At 47.2% G+C, this 25,441-nt stretch overlaps 1 protein-coding gene across 1 annotated transcript in view; it reads left to right on the forward strand.

Annotated features, from left to right (window-relative positions):
• Positions 1–5,941: 5,941 nt before the first annotated feature.
• FYB1 (FYN binding protein 1) overlaps positions 5,942–25,441 on the forward strand; it is a gene marked incomplete at its 5' end in the record, with an annotated part of 70,414 nt that continues 50,914 nt past the window's right edge. The window contains one exon of the mRNA XM_063295729.1: positions 5,942–7,067. Coding sequence (XP_063151799.1) covers positions 5,942–7,067 — 1,126 coding nt within the window. The remainder of the gene's footprint in view (positions 7,068–25,441) is intronic.

Here is a 25,441-nt window from a genome sequence, read left to right on the forward strand (position 1 = left end):
CATAGTCCTAAGCATGCAAAATAAATAAATGGAGAACTGTAGCCGCCGCTTCTGCTTTTAGAGAAATCACATGGGCTTGACGTTTATTCCCAAGCTCATCTGAACTGCAAAGAGTTTAGTTCCTTATTCTGTTCCCTTTCTTGCTCTTCTTGCCCAACAACCGGCAAATATTATAAGAGAGTCTTCTTTGTCTATGTGCCCTTAAAATTAACTGGAGCAAAGGGGAATTTTCTGTTGAGGGCCAAAGCTATAACTCTCTAACATATAGATTTTGAGCATGCACAACCCACACAGAGGAATTTTAAAAGTTTATGGCATATTCCCTGTTTCCTCAAGTAGAAATAAGGTTTGGTGACAGTGCTACTGTGTTTTGTTTCCTTTCCTTTGGAAGGAAGAACCCTGGTGTCTAAGAGAATTTACTTCCTTTATTCACAAATAAACTAAGAGGACGAAAGTGGGGGTAAACAGCAAATAGTCCTGTAAGGCGGCTGATCAGTTACATCAATCCATCAACCTTGCATCAGTTCTTCTTGGATTATATACTGTATGCCCAACATACTTAAGCAAGTTTATTTCTAGCTCCAGCATGATGTGCAAGCCCAGAAAACCAGTCAGGTTAGAAGAGAGGAACCCTTTTAACACCAAAGTGCCCTTGTTCATTTCTTATTAGTAATCTCCACTTCAGTCTTTAATTCCATCAACTGTATATAACAACTAAAACTAGAACTATTAAACGTTCTACATTATCCCAAGGAAGCTGTTAGCATCTCTTTAGTAATGCAGCGAAAGCTACACTGATGAACGTGCAGTGCAGGGCGCACTAATTTTGATGTGAGAATGTTGCGTACTTCTTCAGCCTTGAAATTCATTCGTTTCACTTCAGAGAGGTCTTTGAGCAAAAGCATTTCAAACATCCCTTTGCACAATCTTCCTTTTCAATGAAAGGGCAAGGAGGAAGTTAAGCCCAGGCATAAAGCACTGATATTCCAATATTGGATTATATTTTCTACTCTTACAAAAAGAAAAGGCATAAAGAAGTCATAAACAAATGGCTTATTATCAGGGCCAGTTGCTACAAAGTGCTGAGTCGTTTCCATTTCTGGAATGCCCTGGTGTAGTTTCATCTGCGCTGCTTCAGGATATTGAAACAACAACTTTCTGGCTAAACCCAGCTGCTTAAACTAGAGACTTCCAACCATGCTATTTTAAGGGATATAAGCAATTGGCTTAATTTTGGTGCTTAAGTAAGCCCAGGCTATGGTACCAATGTATCCAGATTATAAATGTTCATCTCTAATACACCATGGTTACTTTTCCCTTTAACTTTCTGGCCGTGGGCCTATCCCCCAAACATAATGTGATTTGTATAGAAAATTCCAAAAGCCACAGAAAACATGTGACAATCCTTGGATACCAGTGACCAAGACAAACTAGTGAGACTTTATAAATGAATTAACTACTTATGAATCCATAACCACCACCACCACCCCGCAAACCACCCTTTAATGAATGATAAAATAAATTAAACAATACTTAAACTGGTTGGAGTAATGACTTTTTTTCTCAACCTACTGCCATGTATTTTTATTATGTAAGTGTAAAGGGTAGTAGGAAGTAAAGAAGAGGTGAAACATCATCACCTTTCAAAATTTACAGAATTTCTAGACTTAACATAAATAGAAACAGAGTGAAGATGGAACCCAGTGTTCTGCCCTTACATTGCATCCTTTTATGTACTTTTGGAGAAATCTGCCATTTGCTTCCTGGACCACTCTTAAAATAATACAACATGCAGCCTTACATGCTGCAATTGGTATGTTTATCAAGTAGAATTTATGTTCATGAAAACTCTGAAACACAATATAAAAGAGTCTCTAGACCAGTCTTGGGGATCTGGCTAGGACTGTTGGAACTGTAATTCTGCTATTTATTTATTTATTTATGAAATTTGTAACGCTGCCCAACTCATGACAACTCTACACTGCTACAGGTATCCCATTCCTGCTCTAAGACCTAATCCCTGTGGCTCACAGAAAGATAATAAATCATATACCTTTAAAAGTGCAGGTTGTTCTCCAGAGACTTTCTACTTCCTTTACTACTGTCTCCTCCCCTACCACACCACAATTTTTTTTGCTGATGGGATGGAGTTACAGTTGAGATATGCTGCACTTGCATCAAAGTCCACATTTCAGTTGGTAGCTTGCGGTATACTAAAACATCTACAGCTGAACTGCTTCAGAAGATGAGTTATAATTAAAAATGTTTCTTAGTACTCTTCAGGAACTATCTGTAAGAACAAGGGCTGTTTCACTGTGAAACAGCAATGTGCTTCTTCCAATTCTCAGCATCAGGCATGTTTTTGGCTCCAGTTCTTGCGTTCACACATTGGCATGGATGCCTGAAATGAAGAAACATATATGTGAATGGCTACTCATGCATAAACTTCCACATGCTTGGAAGCTCTGATGCTAGAGAGATTCCAGGCATATGGAAAGCTAAGCAAACAGCTCTGGTATAAGTTCTGGGAGAGTAGACTCCCCCTAGGTCTCTCCCTCTTCGGAGGGAATGTCATCTAAAGTAATAATGGAGACAAGCCTTTTAGTTGCAGTCTTCCTGTGGAAAGCATTGCATCCAGAATTAGGCTATTGGTTTTTTGGAAAGCCATGGCTGTTCAGGAAGACCATGGAAGTAGATTTGCTATAAGTAGAGATCTCCCATTTGAGATATGATTTTGCGTTTGGCTATTCCTCTTGGCAATAAAGTCTACTGCAATTGTTTTCTTTTTTTGTAATTTTTGTTGTTGTTGTTCTTATGATTTAATGTTGTCAACCTTCTTACCCTACAAGGGCATGTATGCCACTCAGAAGCCCTAATAGAAAACCAACCAACCAAGCAAACAAGAAGGATTCTTTATTTCAGAAGTTCACACCCAATATAAGGACATCAAAGGATGGTTCTAGTAGTGCACTCAGCAACAGGAATGAAGATAGTGGTGCACCATCACCCTCATGGCTTATTTGCTCCCCTATATAATACATTTGGTTTCCTGGAGTGTATTACAAAATCCATTCTGAGCAACCTTAGAGAAATAACAGCAGCTGAGATTTAAAAAAAAAATGTGCATGTTTATTGCAGAGCTGTTTTTCCACTGTTACTTTGCAGAAAAAAGAACTGCCTACTACAGTCAGAGTAGCAGTGGATGCAGTGGGGCCAAGGAAGAGGAAGGTTTTCTCCCTGGAAAAATCCATTCCAGGAAATCTTGGGCTCTTACTTACAGCTAAGGAGAACAAGCCACCAGAGAAGACCATTTGTTCGTAAGCCACCCAGAGTCATTTGTGTGAGATGGGCGGCTACATAAATCAAACAAACAAACAAACAAGGCACACAGACTTGGTGCCCATAAGTCAAATAAATAAATAAGACATATAAACTTGGCCCAGATAAATTAAAAATAAATAAATAAATAAGGCACACAAACTTGGTGCATGTAAATCATATACTGGAAATAAACAAATAAATACGGAGGCTGAAATCTAAAGAGAGGATGTTAATATGTGTTAACATGTATGTGCTACTTGGACAACAGGTAAATTGGGATAACCTGGAACAGTCATTAGTTGATACGTTACAACATCCCACAAGTGTAGATTTAATTATTTGTGGGGATTTTAATGCTAGAATCACCCCAGTTTGGAAATATTGAACCTAAAGGATAAAGGCTTTTTTTGAAATGGAAGCCATTTTCCCTCTGGGTTGTATGTCACATGGTAAGATCCAGAATAATCTTGTTTGTTTGTTTATTAAAGAAACAAATAAACAAGACACACAAGCTTGGTGCATGACTTCTGACTAGCTGGGAGTGACTGCTTGGTGTAGAACTGACTAGGTGTCTGGTAGTCCTAGGCCTACGTGTGCAAAGGAGTTTTGCACACACAGGAAAAGAGGGAAGGAGTGGCCTGAACTGATATCTATAATTGCTGGCTTGGCAGTGCTAGACGGCGCAGTGGGATTTGGGGATTGGGTGGTCGCAGAACCTTTGGGAGGGACTGATAGTCTCTGAAACCAATGAGGTATTTACTTATCAGCCTCAGAATTGCATTTAATTGTCAAGAATTGTTTAAGCACTGACATTGCAAAACAGTTTTTTTTTCTTCAAAATCTTATTGCTCCATTATGCTAAAAACGAAATCCAGGAAGAAAAAAAAATACAATTTTCTTCATGTTTTCCATCAACCCAGATGAAAAAATGGAATGTATATCTTGACCTCTCTATACCCTATTATGGGATTTATTATTATTATTACTATTATTACTTTTATTATTGTGGTTGGTCGCACAGTCAGCCAGATGTTTAGACTGAATTTGGCATTATTGTCCACCTATTGAGTCCTTCCCAAAGACCTGGGAGGAAGACCTGGAAGATGTTGTCTGATGGTGTTAAAGGTATCTTCACGGGATGTAAGCTGTTCCAAGTAAAGCTGCCTTTTGCAATGGACTGATGGTGATTTTGTCAATGCCAGTGGTGTTCAAGTGGTGCTCCAGATGTTTTCAACTTGCACCCAAGGTGCCTATTACTCTTGGTACTACTTGTAGTAATAATAATATTTGAGCCTTCAAGTCAGTTTTTTACTCCTAGTGACTGCCTGGACAAGTTCCTGAAGTTTTCTTGGCAAGGTTTGTCAGAGGTGGGTTGCCATTGTCTTCCTCCTAGGGCTGAGAGAGAGGGACTGGCCCAAAGTCACCCAGCCGGTTTTCATGCCTAAGGTGAGACTAGAACTCACAGTCTCCTGGTTTCTAGCCTGGTGCCTTAACCACTACACCAGACCGGCTCTCTATTCTTGATGTGAAAAAACATAAATACTGTCAATCATAAGACAAATGAGGAAAGACAAAGGATTTCAAAGTCTTCCTAGAGACCCAGGAGCTCAATCCACTTAGCTCCAATGACAAACATACTGAATGGAGAACTACTTTCTCTTTATTGCAGCACACTTTTCCATTTGTTGTAAATTATACTGATAGGCAAAATGTTTCCAGAAGAAACAGCTACAAAGTATGCATGTGGACATCTTGTGTCGGCCACCATACCCATGTGCTGGTTTGGGCCACTGGGAAATTGCTCCAATAGCAATTGGATGTCCACATGCATGTCCACATGCATATCTTGTACTCAGATTTCCCATAGCAATTTCCTGTGGCCCAAATTTCCACTCACATGCTGGACTCACAAATTTCCACTCATATGCAGCACACCACTCCAGCTGTGTCTTTATCGCTAATCTTGACATGTTATAGGCAGGCTAATGTATTTGGTTCCTAGCATCAACAATTCCACTGCTGAAAGAGCCCTTCAGCAGAATGAGAGACAGCTGGGGCAGCATTAACAAAACTCAGTTTGAAATTGTGCGTAGCCTTACTCTCAGATTAAGGGACAGTCCGACGCCTTGCCTCCCCCTTCTTCCTTCAAAGGCTAAGGTTGTACCTGCACTTTTGGAGCTATGTTCTGCTTTACGTTTTTGTCAAAGCAGAATTGAGATTTAGTCAACAGCTTTCTTATTAAACAGTGTAAGTCTTGGAAGAATATATAGAACATCTTGGCTTCAGCCTATACACTGATGCAGATGTTTCAGAGCTCAACCATCACTAGTGTGTTCCGCAAATGTAACAGGAAGAGAGAGACATTATGGCAGACAAAGCAGGGAACGATCTAGTCAGCAAATCAGCACTTCTCTGCAGTCAACGTCTTGAAATACTCCACAGCCACAACAAGTACATAGCAAAGTGTTGAACGCTGTTAGCCGTACAGGAAGCTAAGCGCTGCGGTATCTCTAACCTATCAGGAAAGCCAGAAGCCTCAAACCAGGAACGCCATCAAAGTAGCTACAGCGTTCATGAATGCTGCTACGAAACCCCTTCCTGACTGTGCTTTCTTTCTACTTTGCAGGATGGCAAGGCACATGTGAAGACCATTATGGCAAAGTTTAATAACAACCCAGCGGAGGATGTTCACTGCCATCAGGTCAGAGCTGGGGGGCACCCTCCTTTGGTTAAAAAGGCAGCATTTGAGAAGTTTGCTCAGCTTGAAAATGCTGGCTTGCCTCCCAAACCCAGCAGCTTTTACAAGCCTGCATCGCTTAAATCACCTTCGAGCACAAAACTGCTTCATGATGCATCAAGCAAGGATTTTAAAGCACCTCCTTTGCAAAGCAGCCCTGTGGCCAGCAAGGTGAAGATGCTAGCTCAGGCTGCTAGCCGAGAAGCTAATGAAAGGGCGAGCTGCCCTAAGCCTTTGGCTTCCAAGACTTCTGAAGGACTAAGAGAGGAAGCCAAGCCAGTGTTCCCAAAGGCTCCTGAGAAGAAGCTGCCTGGCTCTCCTGCTCAGAAAAATGAACTGAAGCCTTTAGATCAGAGATTCTTCAAACCTGAACCCCAAGGAAGTGAGGCAAAGCCTGTCTTTCCCACCGTCGCTGGAGTTAAAGAAAAATTCACCAGCGCTGCACAGGAAAACAACCCCAAGCCTCCTTTTCCAAAACCGTCTATTAGCCAAAAACCAAGTCAAAGTTTCATCCAAGGTGAAGAAGCTTCCAACAAAAGTCCTTGTTTTAATCAGGTGCCACCAGGTTCCATGGGCCTCAAGCCGAAAGTGGGCTCCATCCGACCCCTCAAAGATCCACAGGACAAGAGCAGAAATGAAACTAATCCCATCAGCCCTTTCCCACCTTTGAAACCTGTCAGTAACCAGAACAACCTGCCTCAAATCCTTCCCAAACCTGTTGGGCAGCAGAATGAAGAGGCAAAACCAAGATACGTCAAGACTGTTTTCCAACACAACAAACAAGAGGATTCTGGATCTACTTCTGGTACAACTGCTGCTAAATTGGCCAATTCATCCAGAACAGTTACGGCAGGACCTTGGGCCAATAACACTGGAAAAGAAGAGAAAGACAAAAATTTGCCCAGACGAAAAACACTACCTCCACCAGTTACATTGGGACCAGCCCCACAGAAACCTAACAGGCCTCCAACAGTTGACCTGGAAAAATTCAGGAAAAATCATGGCGCAGGTGAGTAATTTTTCTGTGATTTATGGTTGGTTTTATGCTTGGCAAAAGCTTTTCTGTGCTTAGAGATTAACTGTGAGCATGTCCCATGGGTTTTCTATTAATTGTGTTAGACTGAATTGTACATCTTTCCCAATTCAGGGTTTGCAGTCTCAAACATTTGAAGGGAGCTGATTGGGGTGGTTATTATTTGCTACTAGATGCTGCTAGGATTCAATTCTGACTCACATTGAAGTATGGAAAAATGACTTCCAGAAGTGTGATTGGGCTTTGAGAAGGTGCTAAGAAGACCTACAGTTCTTAAGTTTCCTCAGCAGACTTTCTCTTCTCTATGAGAGCCAGTTTGGTCTAGTGGTTAAGGTTCTGGGCTAGAAACCAGGAATCTGTGAGTCCTAGTCCCTCCTTAGGCATGAAAGCTGGCTGGGTGACCTTGGGTCAGTCCCTCTCTCTCAGCCCAAGAGCCAATCAGGTGTAATAGGAGAGTTCTAGTCCCGCCTTGGGCCTGAAAGCCGGCTGGGTGACCTTGGGCCAGTCCCTCTCTCTCAGCCCAACTTGGTGCAATGTAGACTAGCCTCCGCATGGTGCACCTTGGGCAACGTGACTTGTCACAGCTAAATAGTCTACACATCTGGCTGCTGGACCTCACAAAGATTTCCCAGCAAGAAAAAGCAGCATGAACACCGAACTGCTATGCCATACGATTAAAAAAAAAATTCTCTCAAGTCCCTCCTTCATTTGTCTTCTGCTCCCAATGAAAATTCCAGGCCACATTTTCTTCCTTTTTATGCTCAGTTTCATAGCAAAGTGATCTAATGAAGATAACATTGAACAGCAACAATGTGACCACAACATTGCTAGGCATTTCCTTCTCCCCCAACCCCGTGCTTTGTGAATGTCACAACACTGTTGTTCTGAAAACATGTTTCCTGCTTCAACAGTAATATTCCATGTGTTTTGAGCTAATCTCTAATCTAGAGCACAGGTAGGAACTCCATCTGTACAAGAAGGATAAATTTATACCAAGAGAAGATGCCATATCAGGTGCACTTCCGCCCCTACTTTAGGGGTGTAGTAAAAATGTAGAAACAGGCTGTAAGAAGAGATAAAGCTATCCCATTCAGGTTATTCCACCTGGCTTTGTGGGTGATCTTAGCACCTCAGAGAAAGAGAAGGAGATGAATCTTTCTGGATCTGCTTTTTCCTACTTTGGAGTTTCAGGCTTGTGAAGCCCATGATCCCTGGAGGGCTGTAGAGTTGCCCAAGAAGTAGAAATTATATGTTCATCCCACTTTCCTTTGCAAACTTAAGGTAGCGCATGTTGGTGAATCCCCTTATTTTATCTTCACATTCACACTGGAAGAGAGTGTGGCAGGCCCAAGGTCACCCAGTGAACAATGGTCAGGTAAAGATTTTACTTGGTTTTTCCCAGTCCAGGTCCTACATCTTAAATGTTATATCACACTTGTTTTCCTGAAACCAACAGAGTTTAGAGTTACTGACAGGACCATCCAGGGAGAGGAAGGATTGGGGGAAGGGGGTTGTCAAAAATGTCAAGGTGGTGGGTGCAATTATGAAAAAGGGGCAGGACTTAGTTTGCACAGTCCTACCCATAATCCCAGTTTTGGTTTGTCCTCAATTCTGCTTTTTGTTTATATGCTAAAAAGCACATGACTAGATGCACTATATACTGATATCCACTATATCACTGTTAAGTATGTAATTATTGTGTAAATTTCACATTTTTAATGTGGCATGATCTCCAATTCAGTAAGCAAAAATGGTTGTCTAACCCCTAAGTGCTAACCCAAATTTCATCTTTTCTTTCTCGGTTCTTGTTTCTGTCTTTGTTTATCCTATTAAGGTTTGCTGTAAAATTTCTAAAATTGGAAGTCCCCCAAGAGTTAAACAAAATTGCATGAGAAATATGTGTTTATTACATTTCTGTCTTTAGGGAATTAAGGAAACAACAACAGCTGCTCCTATTACTACCTGCCTTTGGTAGGAGGAAGGAATCTCAACCTATCCTCCATACAAATTTTACTCAAACATCATTCCAAGATGACACCGTGCAAGAAAATAATATGAGCAATGATGGTTGTTCCTTGTTATTGCTATTTTCAAGCTTATAATTCTGAAAATGTGATGGCAGATTTTTTGCTCACATTTAATTTGATCCTGGTACTGTTAAAACTCTTATTAAGACTATACTTTCTATTCCGTTTAATGTAACTTTTTACTTTTCTGTTTTCCTGTTCCTCCTATTGTCTGTATTTTCAACACTTCTTCTCGCTTACATTCTTTTAATCAGATCACATTAGCAATCCATTTATTTGATTTAGATCTCATTTTTCCAGCAAACAAGATTTGTTTTGTTAACAGGGAAATTAACAGTAAAGGAAAATCTGTGACTTGAAAAAGATAGTTTAAAAGCAGACTTAAAATAATACAGTATACTAATTACAAATTCAAAACTTAATAACTATGTCCAGTTGAAAATCTGCAGTGGACAGCTGGTGTAGATCTTTTAAGTATTGGAAATGTATGATTATGGTTTCAAAAACCACTTAGTATAATGGCATTTAAAACCAACTGAAACTTCTGGGTGCTCTTCAAACATCATCCCAAGTCAATGTGTAGTAGTCTAATTCTGATATGATCAACACATGAATACCTGTAGCCATGTCTAGTCTGCTCAGGTTGCATATTAAATATACTTGTGCAATGGGTGTTCTTCATCGTTGCACCATTTGGAAATTTTTATCCAGTCGTACATGATGCATGGATAGATATGAAATTCATTGCCACATGATAAGATGATAGCTATTGCCTTAAGTGGCCTTAAAAGGTTAGGCAGATTCAAGGAAAGCGCCCTATCCAATATACGAAAGGTTGACAACCTTCTCAGGCTACGAGTACCATCAAATAATCTTGCTTAGTAGCCCCAAACCCCCAAATCCCATGAGATTTCAGCAAGTTCAGCTCAAGGCTGATTCTTCATTCTCAAGCGCAGGACATAAATAATGGATTTAAGTTACAAGAAGGCAGATTCTGAATGAAAGTTAGAAAAAAGAAAAACTTTAATAGTAAGAGCAGTTGAATCAGTTGGAAATGGTGAATTAGCCTTCAAAAGGTACGCTGATGCAGTGTGGTGCAGAACCAAAAGTGTAGTACTTAATGTTTGGACCTGGACTGGGAAGACCCAGATTCAAGTCCACCATCAGCCATGGAAATTTACTGGCCAACCTCTCAGCCCAACCTACCACATGGAATTGTGGGATGAACTGAAGAGAGATCCCTGAATAAATCTCCTTGACCTCCTGGAGAAAAAGATGGATATAAATCTAACAAATGAATAAGCAAGGGCTGGACAGCCATTCGTTGGGTTGCTTTAAGTTGGATTCTTGCACAGATGGTGATTTGGCTTAGTGGCTTCAGCAAGCTCTTTCCAAATCTCTGATTCTATGATTTAAGACCTGCTACAAGGCAGTGAAATCTTGGGTGAAATGTTAGCACTTTCTTACAAGGTTTCTTCAAACTTGGGCAAAATCATCCAAATCCCCAGATGTTTGGTGATCTTCTGAAATACCAGTCATTTTGGACATTGTATTATTTTTATTTTTATTTAATGTTGAGAGGTTTTATGCTTGCAGAGAACTGGACATCCTTCCAATATACATTAAACAGCATTATTACTCTATTCAAACAGAGACACCTCCTCTTCCAGTTCCATTTCTGTTGATCATATTAGAAGACGTAATTATGAATGGACTGTGTAACAGATAGTTTGACCTTGCATCATGGCTTTGTCTTTCAAAATGTCTGTGAGAGACCCAAGGGCAGGATAATATGACACTTACAGACTGAAAAACACACACAGTGAACACATGAGTGAATAAGATATCAGAGGCATCATATGCATTGTTTCTTACTCAGTAGTTCAAATCAAAAGACAAACTTCTGGTAAGGAGTGATATACTGTCAGCAAATCATGGGACTCTGGGTGTTATCATACCCAAGATAAACAAAATTTAGTTTAAGGCAATCATCTGCAAAATGCAGATAAAGTAGAAAGAGAATTTTGTTATTGAAGCAATTTGGAAATATTTAAAAGAAACAAAAGAAAAATATGTAAAATACCCAATATGTCAAAACTTTGTTAAATATCCTTGCTGATAAGGAGCTGGGAGTAGGTATTAGTTTAAATGAGTGTTTCTCAACCTTGACTACTTTAAAATGGGTTGGCTGAGAAATTCTGGGAGTTGAAGTCCAGCCATCTTAGTTGCCCAAGTTGAGAAATACTGGTTTAGATTCTGAAAGGAAATAGTTCTTGTAAGAGAAAGAGGGATGGCAGCTATCAAGTGGCAAAGGGAGAGGTTTTAAAGCACCCACAAGGACTATGGGAAGGAGAAAGCTTGAAAACTGAGGTGATGGCTGGCAGCTAAAATGGCTAACCTGGACTTAGGTAGCCTTAGTGGTTTCTTTTTAAAGAATTTTATTAGATTTAAAGCAAAGATCAAAACCACAAAAAAACCCAAAAAACTACAAAAAGAAAAAAAAATAAGTGTGAAAACACAAGAAGAAAACATTTTTTAAAGATTACATAAAGAGGTGACTTCTGATTTTTAGCAGCAAGAATTAAAGCAATTCCTATAATCAATTCCTTACTCTATATCAAACCAAACTCACATTATTTCTATAAATCATTCCATTAGCACATATTAAAATCGCTAAGTACAATTGCACCCTCCCCTTATATTAAAAGAAAAGAAAATATGTAAACCTCTTAATCAGCTTCCCCAACCCGACAACATTTATTTCCTTCCTACCATTATTCTATACATTTCTGTCCACTATAATAGAGATCAAACTAAAAAGCATATAGATTGTCTGCTCTTATAATTAATACTACAATTATAACAATCTTAATCATATTGAACCTGAAACCGAGCATTTATTATTATACCTTATTAATCTTAATCCAAATCCTTAAAAAGAAATGAAGTCAAACAAGCCTTAAAAACAATCCAGATAAACATTCTTAAATCCTTACCCCACTTTAAAGTAAACCAAAGCATTTACATATCTCCAGAGTACACACAAGGCATTTTTCATAAAAAATTCAGACAGCCCAACTGCCCCCTTAAAAACTCCTAGTTCTCAGCAGAAAACTTCCCATAGATAACAACCTCTTCTTTTCCATAGCATTCCATCAGAATAGTTTGCAATTCGATTTGTCCCTTTAATTCCTTCAACTGCATGATCTGATCACTGTCTGGCAGTTCAACAGAAGCTTCAATCTCACTGTCAGTAGAAACATTTCTATTGTTATTGAGCCCTTCAACTTCTTCCACAACATCCCCAGCCAGATGATACATTTTAGAGCTGACGTTTTCTACAATGTCCAGAATATCTTGCATAATAACTTGACAGGAATCTGAGAAAATCTGTCTGAGCTGACAACAGAACTCTAAGAAAGTCTCCTTGAAGTCCTCCATGTCTCAGGCAGTAGATTATGGCACCCCCTAGGTACTTAACCTGGCATGTATTACTGAAACCTGGCTGGGCCCCGAAGGAAGGGTGCCCCTTTTGGAAATGTGCCTGGCTGGGTTTACTGTATGGCACCAGCCGAGACTTCAGGGCAGGGGGGGGAGGGGTGGCAGTTGTCATCCAGGAGTCTCTGGTGGCCTTCAGGGGCCCTGCCCCACAAGTGGCCAGTTGTGAGACCCTGTTTTTCAAGTTGGGTGCACGAGAGCAGTTGGGAGTGTTGCTGCTGTACCAGCCTCCCTGCTGCATGGCAACCTCCCTGCCTGAGCTGCTGGAGGGTTGGCAGTGGAGTTCCCCAGGCTTATGGTTCTGGGGGACTTCAACCTGCCTTCCCTGGGGCGGGTGTCATGAGTGCCGTTGAGCTAAAGTAATCAGCGCAATGGCACTCATGACAATGACAAGGAAATAGGTGAAGGGGTACAAGTTAAGTAGCCATCAACCCACAACGACTAACGGCTAACAAACAATAGATAAACGGATCACGGAGCCACCCAAGCCATCAGCAGCAATACCACGGGGATCGCCCAGCTGAAAGCAATCAGCAGAAGAATGAAAACCTGCGGATGGGCGATCCTAGAAACCCTCAACCAATGGCAGGGCAACGCATGGGACAAAGGGGGGTGACGTGACCGAGAGCGAGGGGGCGCTGACCGGCGCGGGGTATTTAAACCCCGCACCGGCGCGCTCCTGTCACTCTCAGCTTTTTCTAACAACGTTGTACCTATCCTGAAATAAACCAGAGCCTGCTTTGCAACCCAGTGTCTGAACGTTATTCAGAGGTAGGCAGCGCATGACATAAAGCTGAGAGTCATAAACTCAGCCTCGCCGAGCCCCACCGGACGACAACGAGCCGCGGGAGGAGTAGACGGCGAGAAGACCAGCAAGATGAGGCCGGAACGGCGCGGGCAAGGAGGGCGAGCCGCGCGGCAAGAGACAGAGGAGGACCGACCGAGGCCAGAGGCACCGCGGACTCCCGGAGCCATGGACGCCCGCCCCACCCGACCCGAGCCTCAGCTCCAACCCCAAGGGGAGATGGCGACGGAGGCAACCCGACCGCGGGAGGGAGCAGCACGACTTCCGAAACCAGCGGAGGACCCCGCGCCCCACATCGCACCCCAGCAACGGGCGTGGAGCGACAGCCCCACGGTGCTCGACACGGAGGAGGACGACGGAGACACCCATCAGACGGAGGAGGAAGCGGACCCGCGGCGGAGGGACGATGAACCCCCCCCCCCCGAGGACGCGCCAACGGAACCGGCCCCAGCGGCGGTGCGGGCTGTGGACGAGGAGGCACGAGCTGAACTCGCGGCCATGCGGGCTCAGCTGACGGAACTCCGGACCATGCTCCAGGCGCTTATGCCCCCCGCGCCACCCAATGACGTCCCCGCACAAGCCCACACCCCGAGCGAAGCACCGAACCCACACGAGCCAGCGGAAAGCCAGCAGACGGCACAGGCGGCCGACACCACATCCCGGGAAGCGAGAGGCGGGGCCGCGCAAAACGCCCGGGCCCCAAAGGACTTCCCCATCTTCTTCGATGGGACCCCCTCAAAACTCTCGTTTTTCGTCACCTACGCTAGGGAGTTCATGGGGAGGCACGGACACTCCTATGACTCCGAGGCCGACAAGATCGGCGCCGTGGCAATCAAACTCCAAGACAGGGCGGCGGACTGGTACGTCCAACTGTACGAGTCCAGCTCCCCCGCCCTCGCCACCTTCCCTGCTTTCATCAACGAGATGAAAAACTATTTCGAAGACCCCCTAGCCAAAGTACGGGCGAAAAGCGCACTCCAGAGACTTAAACAGGGCGCACGCACGGTCCCTGACTACGCCCTGGAGTTCAAAGCCCTCGCGGGAAAGGTCTGCGACTGGTCTGAGACCACCCTGCTGGAAATCTTCAAAAAGGGGCTCAACCGCGACGTTCTCCAATGGGCCCTCTACCGCGACGACCCAGAAACGTTACACGGGTGGATCCACCTCGCGGGGAAAGCCGAACACGCGCACCGCACCTTCCTTATGACAACCACGGAAGACACAAACTACGTCGGGGAAAAGGTACCCGCACCACACGGGGGGATGGCCGGCCCCATATACCCTAAAAAGAAGTTCAACCGGGAGCCCTGCGGGAGGTGTGGCAAATTAGGGCACAAGACGGCGGACTGCTTCGCCAACCGACCGCCGACCAGCGCGCCCAAGCCCGCCCCGAAAATTAGCCCCAAACCACCCAACCCGGGGCCGCCCCCTCACCGCCGAATGACCGTGGCCACAGCGACACCGGAAGAGGGCTGGGACGCTTACTGGGGAGAAGAGGACAATACCGACCCCGACCAGCCGGCGGGAAATGCTCCCCGCTTGCCCTGAAACGCGTGGCGAGGCAGGCGGCGGGACAGCAACGCGAACCACCTCAACGAAACGACAAAAGCTCCGTAATATTGGCAGCAATTCAACTCTCTGCCAGCAACGGAGCCACCACGGCCGCGGCACTAGTGGACTCGGGGTGCTCAAAAAACCTTATCCACCCCGACCTAGTCGCCAAACTCGAACTCCGCTGCTTCCCCCTCCCCACGCCGCTGGCATTCCACCAGCTGGACGGCTCCACAGCGGGGGGGAAACCAGCCACGCTACAAACCGAGCCGGTCACCCTGCAAATGGGCACTCACACCGAGCGCACATCGTTCGTAGTCACGCCCATCGGACGGCCCATTGCAGTCCTGGGGATGCCATGGCTCGCGAAAAACAACCCGCGGATCAACTGGGCGACCCGCACCTTCACATTCGGCGACGGCGAGTATCGAGCACCAGTACCAGCTGGCAAAAGCAACCCCACGGTAGGACGAGCGGAGGCGACCACACAAGACAACGCCGCTACCACTGCAGACCTACCGGAACAATACGCCGACTTCTCCGAGGTCTTCGGAGAAGCAGAGGCAGACCAACTACCCCCCCACCGCAAGACGGATTGCCGAATCGACCTACTGCCCGACGTCCCCCTACCTAGACCAAAGATCTATTCGATGACCCCGAAGGAGATGGCAACCCTCCGGGAGTTCATCGATAAAAACCTAGACAGGGGATTTATAGAGCCAGCATGCTCACCGGTCGGAGCCCCCGTCCTATTCCGGGAGAAGAAAGACGGGACCCTACGGCTCTGTACCGACTACCGGGGCCTAAACGCGGCTTCCCTGTCCAACAAATACCCCTTACCCCTGGTGAAGGACATGCTCGCCCACCTGTCCACGGGCAAAGTCTTTTCCAAATTGGACCTGCGCGAGGCGTACTATCGCATCCGAATCAGGGAGGGGGACGAATGGAAGACGGCGTTCAACTGCCCCCTAGGCGCTTTCCAGTACAAGGTACTGCCCTTCGGACTCGCGGGGGCCCCTGGGGTGTTCATGCAGCTCATCAATGAGGTACTGCATGAACATCTGTTTAAAGGGGTCCTGGTCTACATCGACGACGTCCTTATTTACACAAAAACATACGAGGAACACGTAACCTTAGTCAGGCAAGTCCTCGACAAGCTCAGAAGGGCGCAGCTCTATGCAAAGCCCACAAAGTGCGAGTTTCACAAAGACCGCCTAGACTATTTGGGGTATCGAATCTCCGGGGACGGCATCGAGATGGACCCCGCAAAAGTCGAAGCGGTACTAAACTGGGAGCGGCCCCGCAACAGACGGCAACTACAGAGCTTCCTGGGATTCGCGAATTTCTACAGGTCCTTCGCCCGGGGGTTCGCTGAGATAGCCCTACCCTTAACGGACCTCCTCAAAACCAAAGGGGTGGGGGACACCAGACGCGCCAAGAACCCAGGCACAGTGCTGAATTGGACTCCCGCGTGCCAGACCGCATTCGACAAGCTGAAAGCGCTGTTCACGACGGAGCCAATCCTCGCGCACCCGGACCCAGAACGGCCGTTCGTGGTCCAAGCCGACGCCTCAGACTTCTCCCTGGGAGCCATCCTCCTACAAAAAGACTCCACGGGGCTCCTGAAACCATGCGCCTACCTGTCAAGGAAGTTCTCCGAGACAGAGAGGCGATGGCACGTCTGGGAGAAAGAAGCCTTCGCGGTGAAATCGGCACTAGAGACATGGCGTCACCTACTCGAGGGAGCCACCCAACCATTCGAGGTCTGGACGGACCACCGGAACCTCGAGGCCCTACGAACGCCTAGACGCCTTAGCCCAAAACAGGTCCGATGGGCACAATTCTTCAGCCGCTTTGATTTCCAGTTGAAGTTCATGCCGGGCAAGAAGAACTTCCTGGCCGACGCCCTCTCCCGGCTGCCCCAAGACGAAGAGCCCGCCCCAGACACCATTGGGACGGTCCTATCCGCCTCGCAACTGGGGATGGCCGTGACCACCCGAAGCGGCGCACGGAGGCAGCTCGACGCTACGGCGCAGCCGACGGCGGGACAACCGGCGACGGAAAGAAGGCAACCGCAACTACCAGGGGGAATGCGCACGGACCTCGCCGCCGCCCTCAAAACCGACCCCTGGTTCCTGGCAAACCCCGACAAGGTAACGATGGCGCAAGACCTAGCATGGGGGGAAGGCAGAATCTACGTCCCGGACTCGCAACGCCAGGCGATCTTGCATAGGTCACACGACGCCAAGCAAGCGGGACACTTTGGGTTCCTCAAGACCCTACACCTAACACGGCGGCAATTCTGGTGGCCCGCGCTCAGGCGAGACGTAAAAACCTACGTGGCGTCCTGCCCAACGTGCGCTCGGGCCAAACGGGCACCAGGCAAACCCGCGGGGCTATTGCAACGGGTGGCAGAACCCTCCCGCCCATGGGAGGAAATCTCTATGGATTTTATAGTGGACCTCCCACCCAGCCAGAAGAAAACGGCCATTTGGGTGGTGAAGGACTACTTCTCAAAGCAGGCCCACTTCATCCCCTGCACGTCAGTCCCATCCTCTCAACAACTAGCCAAACTCTTCCTCATCCACGTGTACAGGCTACACGGATGTCCCGCACGTGTGGTGACCGACAGGGGCACACAGTTCACCTCCAAATTCTGGCGGGCCTTCTTGAAGCTGACGGGGACCCAACAGGCCCTGTCTACGGCTTGGCATCCGCAGACGGACGGAGCCACTGAGGTTCTTAATGCCACCTTAGAGCAATTTATACGATCCTATACGAACTACCACCAGGACGACTGGGCTGAACTGCTCCCGTTCGCCGAAGTCGCATACAACAACGCCGTCCACACGAGCACGGGAAAAACCCCGTTCGAAGTAGTCTCGGGGCGCGACTTCGTCCCCATACCGGAGCTACCTCAACCCCCGGAACCCCAGGTGGACGCCAGCGACTGGGGACGGAAGATCGCGGAAGCATGGCCAGTAATCACGGCGGCGCTGAAGGAGGCACAGGCTGCTTACAAAGAGCAGGCCGACAAGCACCGGCGCCAACAACCGACGTTCCAGGCGGGGGACATGGCCTATCTCTCCACCAAGTTCCTAAAGTCAACCCAACCCTCGAAAAAACTGGGGCCTAAGTACATCGGGCCGTTCCGAGTCACGCAAATAGTGAACCCGGTAGCAATACGCCTGGACCTGCCACACAACCTCCGGAGGCTCCACCCGGTGTTCCACACCAGCCTCCTAAAACCGGCAACCACCTCCCGATGGCACCCAAGCACGCCTCAGCCCGCACCGCTTATGATCGACGGGCAACACCACTTCGAGATAAGGGACATCCTCGACTCACGCAAGCAACGAGGAACCCTACACTATCTGGTCAGGTGGAAACACTTCCCCCACCCGGAATGGGTGGCGGCGCACAACGTTAAAGCGCCTGACCTGACCAGAGCATTCCACCGGGCATACCCCGACAAACCGCAATCAAGGTCAGCAAAACCAACCCCCCCCCCCGCAGGCCTCCCCCCGCCTCCCGTGCCCCAAGGGAAGGGGCCCCCCCCAAGCCCGCGACTTGGGTGGACCTTCCCCCCCCCGGGACTCACTCCCCCCGCCCCGGGCCCACGGGGTGGTGACAAACGATCGCCAGCACCCTCCCCCCGCCCCTTGGCCGCGGGGGAGTGGCAAGCAAGTCAACAGGGCAACCTGGGGGCAACGCCCAGGAGACACAACAAAGGCGACGCACTCCAAATAAGCAAAAAAGGGCCCTACCTGGAGCTGAGCAGCACCCGACCAGCCACGCCTCTCGCCTCGCCGAACTGAGCCAAACAAACAGGGTGTGGTTGGAGCATGCGCACGCCAGGTCAGAACCCGAGCATGCGCACCATGGACACACCCTGGGAAGGCACGTGGTAGAGGGAGGAGCAAAGGGAGGGGCGACAACTACTCCGGCGGGAACTTTGAAAAAAAAAAAAAAAAAAAAAAAATGGCGTTTTGACAGCTCCATGGGGGAAACCCAGAAACCCGGGGGAGAACACTATTCGGAAAGGGGGCAGTATGTCATGAGTGCCGTTGAGCTAAAGTAATCAGCGCAATGGCACTCATGACAATGACAAGGAAATAGGTGAAGGGGTACAAGTTAAGTAGCCATCAACCCACAACGACTAACGGCTAACAAACAATAGATAAACGGATCACGGAGCCACCCAAGCCATCAGCAGCAATACCACGGGGATCGCCCAGCTGAAAGCAATCAGCAGAAGAATGAAAACCTGCGGATGGGCGATCCTAGAAACCCTCAACCAATGGCAGGGCAACGCATGGGACAAAGGGGGGTGACGTGACCGAGAGCGAGGGGGCGCTGACCGGCGCGGGGTATTTAAACCCCGCACCGGCGCGCTCCTGTCACTCTCAGCTTTTTCTAACAACGTTGTACCTATCCTGAAATAAACCAGAGCCTGCTTTGCAACCCAGTGTCTGAACGTTATTCAGAGGTAGGCAGCGCATGACAGCGGGCCTCTGAGGCAGCTCGGGAATTCATGGCTACCCTGGCAGCCATGGGCCTGACTCAGATTATTCACGACCCAACTCGAGACAGTGGCCTCACCCCAGATTTAGTTTTCTTGTCGGAGCAGTGGCAATGTGGCCTGAGGGGAGAGTTACAGCTATCCCCATTGTCATGGTCAGATCACGCCCTGGTGGCCTTGAAATTCTCTTATGCCATCCCCCTCCGCAAGGAGGTGGGACCCATTCAATTGGCCTGCCCCCGGTGACTGATGGACCCAGTAGGGTTTCAGAGGGAGCTGGGGGTTATACCTGGGGATCTGCTGCACGGTCCACCGGAGGTCCTGGCCACCACCTGGAATAGGGAGGCGGCTGGGGCCTTGGACAGGATTGCACCTGTGCGACCTCTCTTGCCTCATCATACTCAATGCTTCCCGTGGTTCACGGAGGAGCTGAGGGTTTTGAAGGGGACTAAGAGACGTCTAGAGCATGGCTGGAGGAAGACAAAGACCGAATCCGACCGGACACTGGTTAGAGCCACTATTAAGGCCTACCTGGTGGCGATAAAAGCGGCAAAGCGGCAATACTTCTCCGCTCTTATTGCGTCTGCAGAATGCTGCCCAACGGCCCTATTTAAAATCACTCAACCCCTTTTGGGGAAGATGGGTGCAGTGACCCACCTACAGGGCTGCGCAGAGGAATTTTCGGAGCATCTGCAAGACAAAATCGCTCGGATCCACTCTACGCTAGACTCCAAGCGTGAGGCAGGGTCTGTGGAGATACCAAGGGATCGTACTTACCATGTTATCTGGGAACAGTTTGATCCTGTTGGACCCGAAGAAGTGGACAGGATCCTCCAGACTGTAAATGCCACCACTTGCCAATTAGATCCATGTCCCTCCTGGCTGGTGAAAGCAGCTTTGGAGGTGACATGTGGTTGGGTCCAGGCGATGGTTAATACATCCTTGAGGGAGGGGCTGTTTCCAGCTGCCTTTAAGGAGGTGTTGGTACAACCCCTCCTCAAGAAACCATCGCTGGACCCTACTGTACTGGATAATTTTCATCCAATCTCCCACCTCCCCTTTTTGGGGAAAGTGGTTGAGAAAGTGGTGGCATTACAACTCCAGAGGATTCTGGAGGAAACGGATTATCTAGACCCCTTTCAGTCAGGTTTCAGGCCAGGATATGGGACAGAAACGGCATTGGTCGCACTTATGGATGATCTCTGGTGGGAGCAGGATGGGGGTAGTGCATCCATCCTCTTCTTGACCTCTCAGCGGCTTTTGATACCATCGACCATGGTATCCTTTTGGGTCAGCTCAGGGAGTTGGGGGTGGGTGGCATAGTTTTGCGCTGGTTCACCTCCTTCATCCAGGGCCAGTCCCAGTCGGTGGTGATAGGCGAGGAGAGATCTGACCCTCGACCTCTCCTTTGCTGGGTGCCGCAGGGCTTGGTCCGCTCTCCTCTCCTATTTAACATTTACATGAAACCACTGGGCGAGATCATCCGTCACCACGGGATGAGGTATCATCAGTATGCCGATGATTGTTGTTTATTTGTTTAGTCGCTTCCGACTCTTCGTGACCAGCTCAAGCCAGAGCTTCCTGTCAGTCGTCAACACCCCCAGCTCCCCCAGGGATGAGTCCGTCACCTCTAGAATATCATCCATCCACCTTGCCCTAGGTTGGCCCCTCTTCCTTTTGCCCTCCACACTCTCTAGCATCAGCATCTTCTCCAGGGTGTCCTGTCTTCTCATTATGTGGCCAAAGTATTTCAGTTTTGCCTTTAATATCATTCCCTCAAGTGAGCAGTCTGGCTTTATTTCCTGGAGGATGGACTGGTTTGCTCTTCTTGCAGTCCAAGGCACTCTCAGAATTTTCCTCCAACACCACAATTCCAAAGCATCTATCTTCCTTCTCTCAGCCTTCCTTATGGTCCAGCTCTCACAGCCATATGTTACTACGGGGAACACCATTGCTTTAACTATGGGGAGCTTTGTTGTCAGTGTGATGTCTCTGCTCTTAACTATTTTATCAAGATTTGTCATTGCTCTTCTCCCAAGGGTTAAGCGTCTTCTGATTTCCTGACTGCAGTCAGCATCTGCAGTAATCTTCGCACCTAGAAATACAAAGTCTTTCACTGCTTCTACGTTTTCTCCCTCTATTTGCCAGTTATCAATCAAGCTGGTTGCCATAATCTTGGTTTTTTTGAGGTTTAACTGCAAGCCAGCTTTTGCACTTTCTTCTTTCACCTTCATCATAAGGCTCCTCAGTTCCTCTTCATTTTCAGCCATCAAAGTGGTATCATCTGCATATCTGAGATTGTTAATGTTTCTTCCAGAGATTTTAACTCCAGCCTTGGATTCCTCAAGGCCAGCTTGTCGCATGATGTGTTCTGCATACAAGTTGAATAGGTAGGGTGAGAGTATACAGCCCTGCCGTACTCCTTTTCCAATCTTAAACCAGTCTGTTGTTCCGTGGTCTGTTCTTACTGTTGCTACTTGGTCGTTATACAGATTCTTCAAGAGGCAGACAAGATGACTTGGTATCCCCGTACCACTAAGGACTTGCCACAATTTGTTATGGTCCACACAGTCAAAGGCTTTAGAATAGTCAATAAAACAGAAATAGATGTTTTTCTGAAACTCCCTGGCTTTTTCCATTATCCAGCGGATATTGGCAATTTGGTCCCTAGTTCCTCTGCCTTTTCTAAACCCAGCTTGTACATCTGGCAATTCTCGCTCCATGAATTGCTGAAGTCTCCCTTGCAGGATCTTGAGCATTACCTTACTGGCATGTGAGATGAGTGCCACTGTTCGATAGTTTGAACATTCTTTAGTGTTTCCCTTTTTTGGTATGGGGATATAAGTTGATTTTTTCCAGTCTGATGGCCATTCTTGTGTTTTCCAAATTTGCTGGCATATAGCATGCATCACCTTGACAGCATCATCTTGCAAGATTTTGAACAGTTCAGCTGGGATGCCATCGTCTCCTGCTGCCTTGTTATTAGCAATACTTCTTAAGGCCCATCCAACCTCACTCTTCAGGATGTCTGGCTCTAGCTCACTGACCACACCGTCAAAGCTATCCCCGATATTGTTATCCTTCCTATACAGGTCTTCGGTATATTCTTGCCACCTTTTCTTGATCTCTTCTTCTTCTGTTAGGTCCTTGCCATCTTTGTTTTTGATCATACCCATTTTTGCCTGGAATTTACCTCCAATGTTTCTAATTTTCTGGAAGAGGTCTCTTGTCCTTCCTATTCTATTGTCGTCTTCCACTTACACGCATTGCTTGTTTAAAAATAATTCCTTATCTCTTCTGGCTAACCTCTGGAATTTTGCATTTAATTGGGCATATCTCCCCCTATCACTGTTGCCTTTTGCTTTCCTTCTTTCTTGGGCTACTTCTAGTGTCTCAGCAGACAGCCAGTTTGCCTTCTTGGTTTTCTCTTTCTTTGGGATGTATTTTGTTGCTGGCTCCTGAACAATGTTGCGAACTTCTGTCCAGAGTTCTTCTGGGACCCTATCTACTAAGTCCAGTCCCTTAAATCGATTCTTCACCTCCACTGCATATTCCTTAGGAATATTAGTGAGCTCATATCTAGCTGATCTGTGGGTCTTCCCTAATCTCTTTAGTCTGATCCTAAATTGTGCAAGAAGAAGTTTGTGATCTGAACTACAGTCAGCTCCAGGTCTTGTTTTTACCGACTGTATAGATGTCCGCCACCTTTGGCTGCAAAGGATGTAGTCAATCTGATGTCAGTGTTGTCCATCTGGTGAAGTCCATGTATAAAGCCGTCTCTTAGGTTGTTGGAAGAGAGTGTTTGTTATGCAGAGTGAGTTGTCTTGGCAAAATTCTATCAGCCTATGTCCTGCTTCGTTTTGTTCTCCCAGGCCATGCTTACCTGTAATTCCAGGTGTCATTTGACTGCCCACCTTAGCATTCCAGTCTCCCGTGATGAAAATAACATCTCTTTTAGGCGTGTTGTCCAGTAGGTGCTGCAGATCCTCATAGAACTGCTCTACTTCAGCTTCTTCAGCATTTGTGGTTGGGGCGTATATTTGGATCACTGTGATGTTAGATGGCTTGCCCTGAATTCGAATTGAGATCATTCTATTGTTTTTTGGATTGTATCCAAGCACTGCTTTAGCCACTTGACTATTAATTATGAAGGCTACTCCATTTCTTCTGTGGTCCTCTTGTCCACAGTAGTAGATCTGGTGGCCATCTGATGTGAAGTGGCCCATTCCAGTCCATTTCAGTTCACTGATGCCTAAAATGTCTATCTTTAATCTTGACATCTCACCAATAACCACATCCAATTTGCCCTGGCTCATAGATCTTACATTCCAGGTTCCAATGGTGTGTTGATCCTTAGAACATCAGATTCGCCATTCACCACCAGCACCGTCGGCCGCTAGCCGTCCTTTCACCTTTGAGCTAGCTGCATCATCACGTCTGGGGCTAGTTGAACTCATCCTCTGTTCCTCCCCAGTAGCATCTTCCAACCTGGGGGTCTCATCTTCTGATGGTATACCGACATATCTCTGGTTGTACTGATCCATTTAGTTTTCACAGCAAGAATACTGGGGTGGGTTGCCATTACCTTCCCCAGGGATCACATTTAGTCTGACCTCTCTGTCATGACCTTCCCGTCTTGGGTGGCCCTTCACGGTTTAGCTCATGGCATCATTGAGGTGCTCAAGCTCCAGCACCACGACAAGGTAACAATCCTTTGCTGAAGATGATACTCAATTGTATATCTCCATCCCGGGTGAGGTAAGTGATGCTGTGACTGCCTCACTCGGTGCCTGGGGGCTGTAGGGGTCTGGATGGGGAACAACAGGCTTCGGCTGAACCCTGGTAAGACAGAGTGGCTGTGGGTTAAGGGTTCCTCCGTATCCGGGACTTTGTCATCTTCAGTTCTGGATGGGGTTGCACTGCCCCAGACAGACCCGGTCCGTAACCTGGGGGTCCTATGGGCTCACGGCTCCTGCTGGAAGAGCAGGTGGCAGCCGTGGCCAGAAGGGCCTTTGCACAGCTTCATGTTGTGCACCAGTTGCACCCTTTCCTGGATCAGGAAGCCCTTCAGACGGTCACTCATGCCCTTGTTATCTCCCATATAGACTACTGCAATGTGCTTTACATGGGGCTACCCTTGAAGAGTATCCAGAAGCTTCAGCTGGTCCAGAATGCAGCCACATGGGCTATTTTTGGCGCCCCTAGAAGGGCGCACATAACACCTTTGCTACGTGAGCTACATTGGCTACCAGTTTGCTTCCGGGTCCAATTCAAGGTGTTGGTTATCACCTTGAAAGCCCTACATGGCATGGGACCGGGTTACCTGAGGGACCGCCTCTTCCCCATATCATCAGCCCATCCCACCTGCTCATGCAGAGCGGGCATGCTGCGGACCCCGTCAATAAGAGAATTCCATCTGGCGGGGTCCAGGAGGCAGGCCTTCTTGGCAGTAGCGCCCACCCTTTGGAACATCTTGCCCCCGGAGGTGAGATTAGCCCCATCGCTCCTGGCTTTCCAGAGGAAGTTGAAGACCTGGCTCTGCCACCAGGCTTGGGGCAGGGAAGAGAATCAACATACTTGGGGTTGGCTGGTGCCTTGAAGTGCCCCTCCTACATGATGGTCAAAGAGATCATAGCCATCTGGATTTTATGAGCTGGGGTAGTTAGGAAATTGTTTTGGTTTTAATGGGATTTTATTGGAATTTTATCATGTATTTATTTGAGTTTTTATTCTATATTTATTCTGTGTTGTAAACTGCCCAGAGTCCCTCCGGTTGGAGGAGATGGGCGGTGACAAATCTGATAAATAAATAAATAAAAGTAGGAGTTAATGGAAAATTTCCAAAAGATGATTACACAAGTAAAAGTATGCTAACAAGTAGCTCCCAAGAGAAAGTGGCAGCAGAAAGCTGATGATTCAAAACAGCAGATTCAATGTGTAGGAAAAT

Source organism: Candoia aspera, chromosome 2 (assembly GCF_035149785.1).
Source record: "Candoia aspera isolate rCanAsp1 chromosome 2, rCanAsp1.hap2, whole genome shotgun sequence".
NCBI classification, from domain to species: Eukaryota; Metazoa; Chordata; class Lepidosauria; order Squamata; family Boidae; genus Candoia; species Candoia aspera.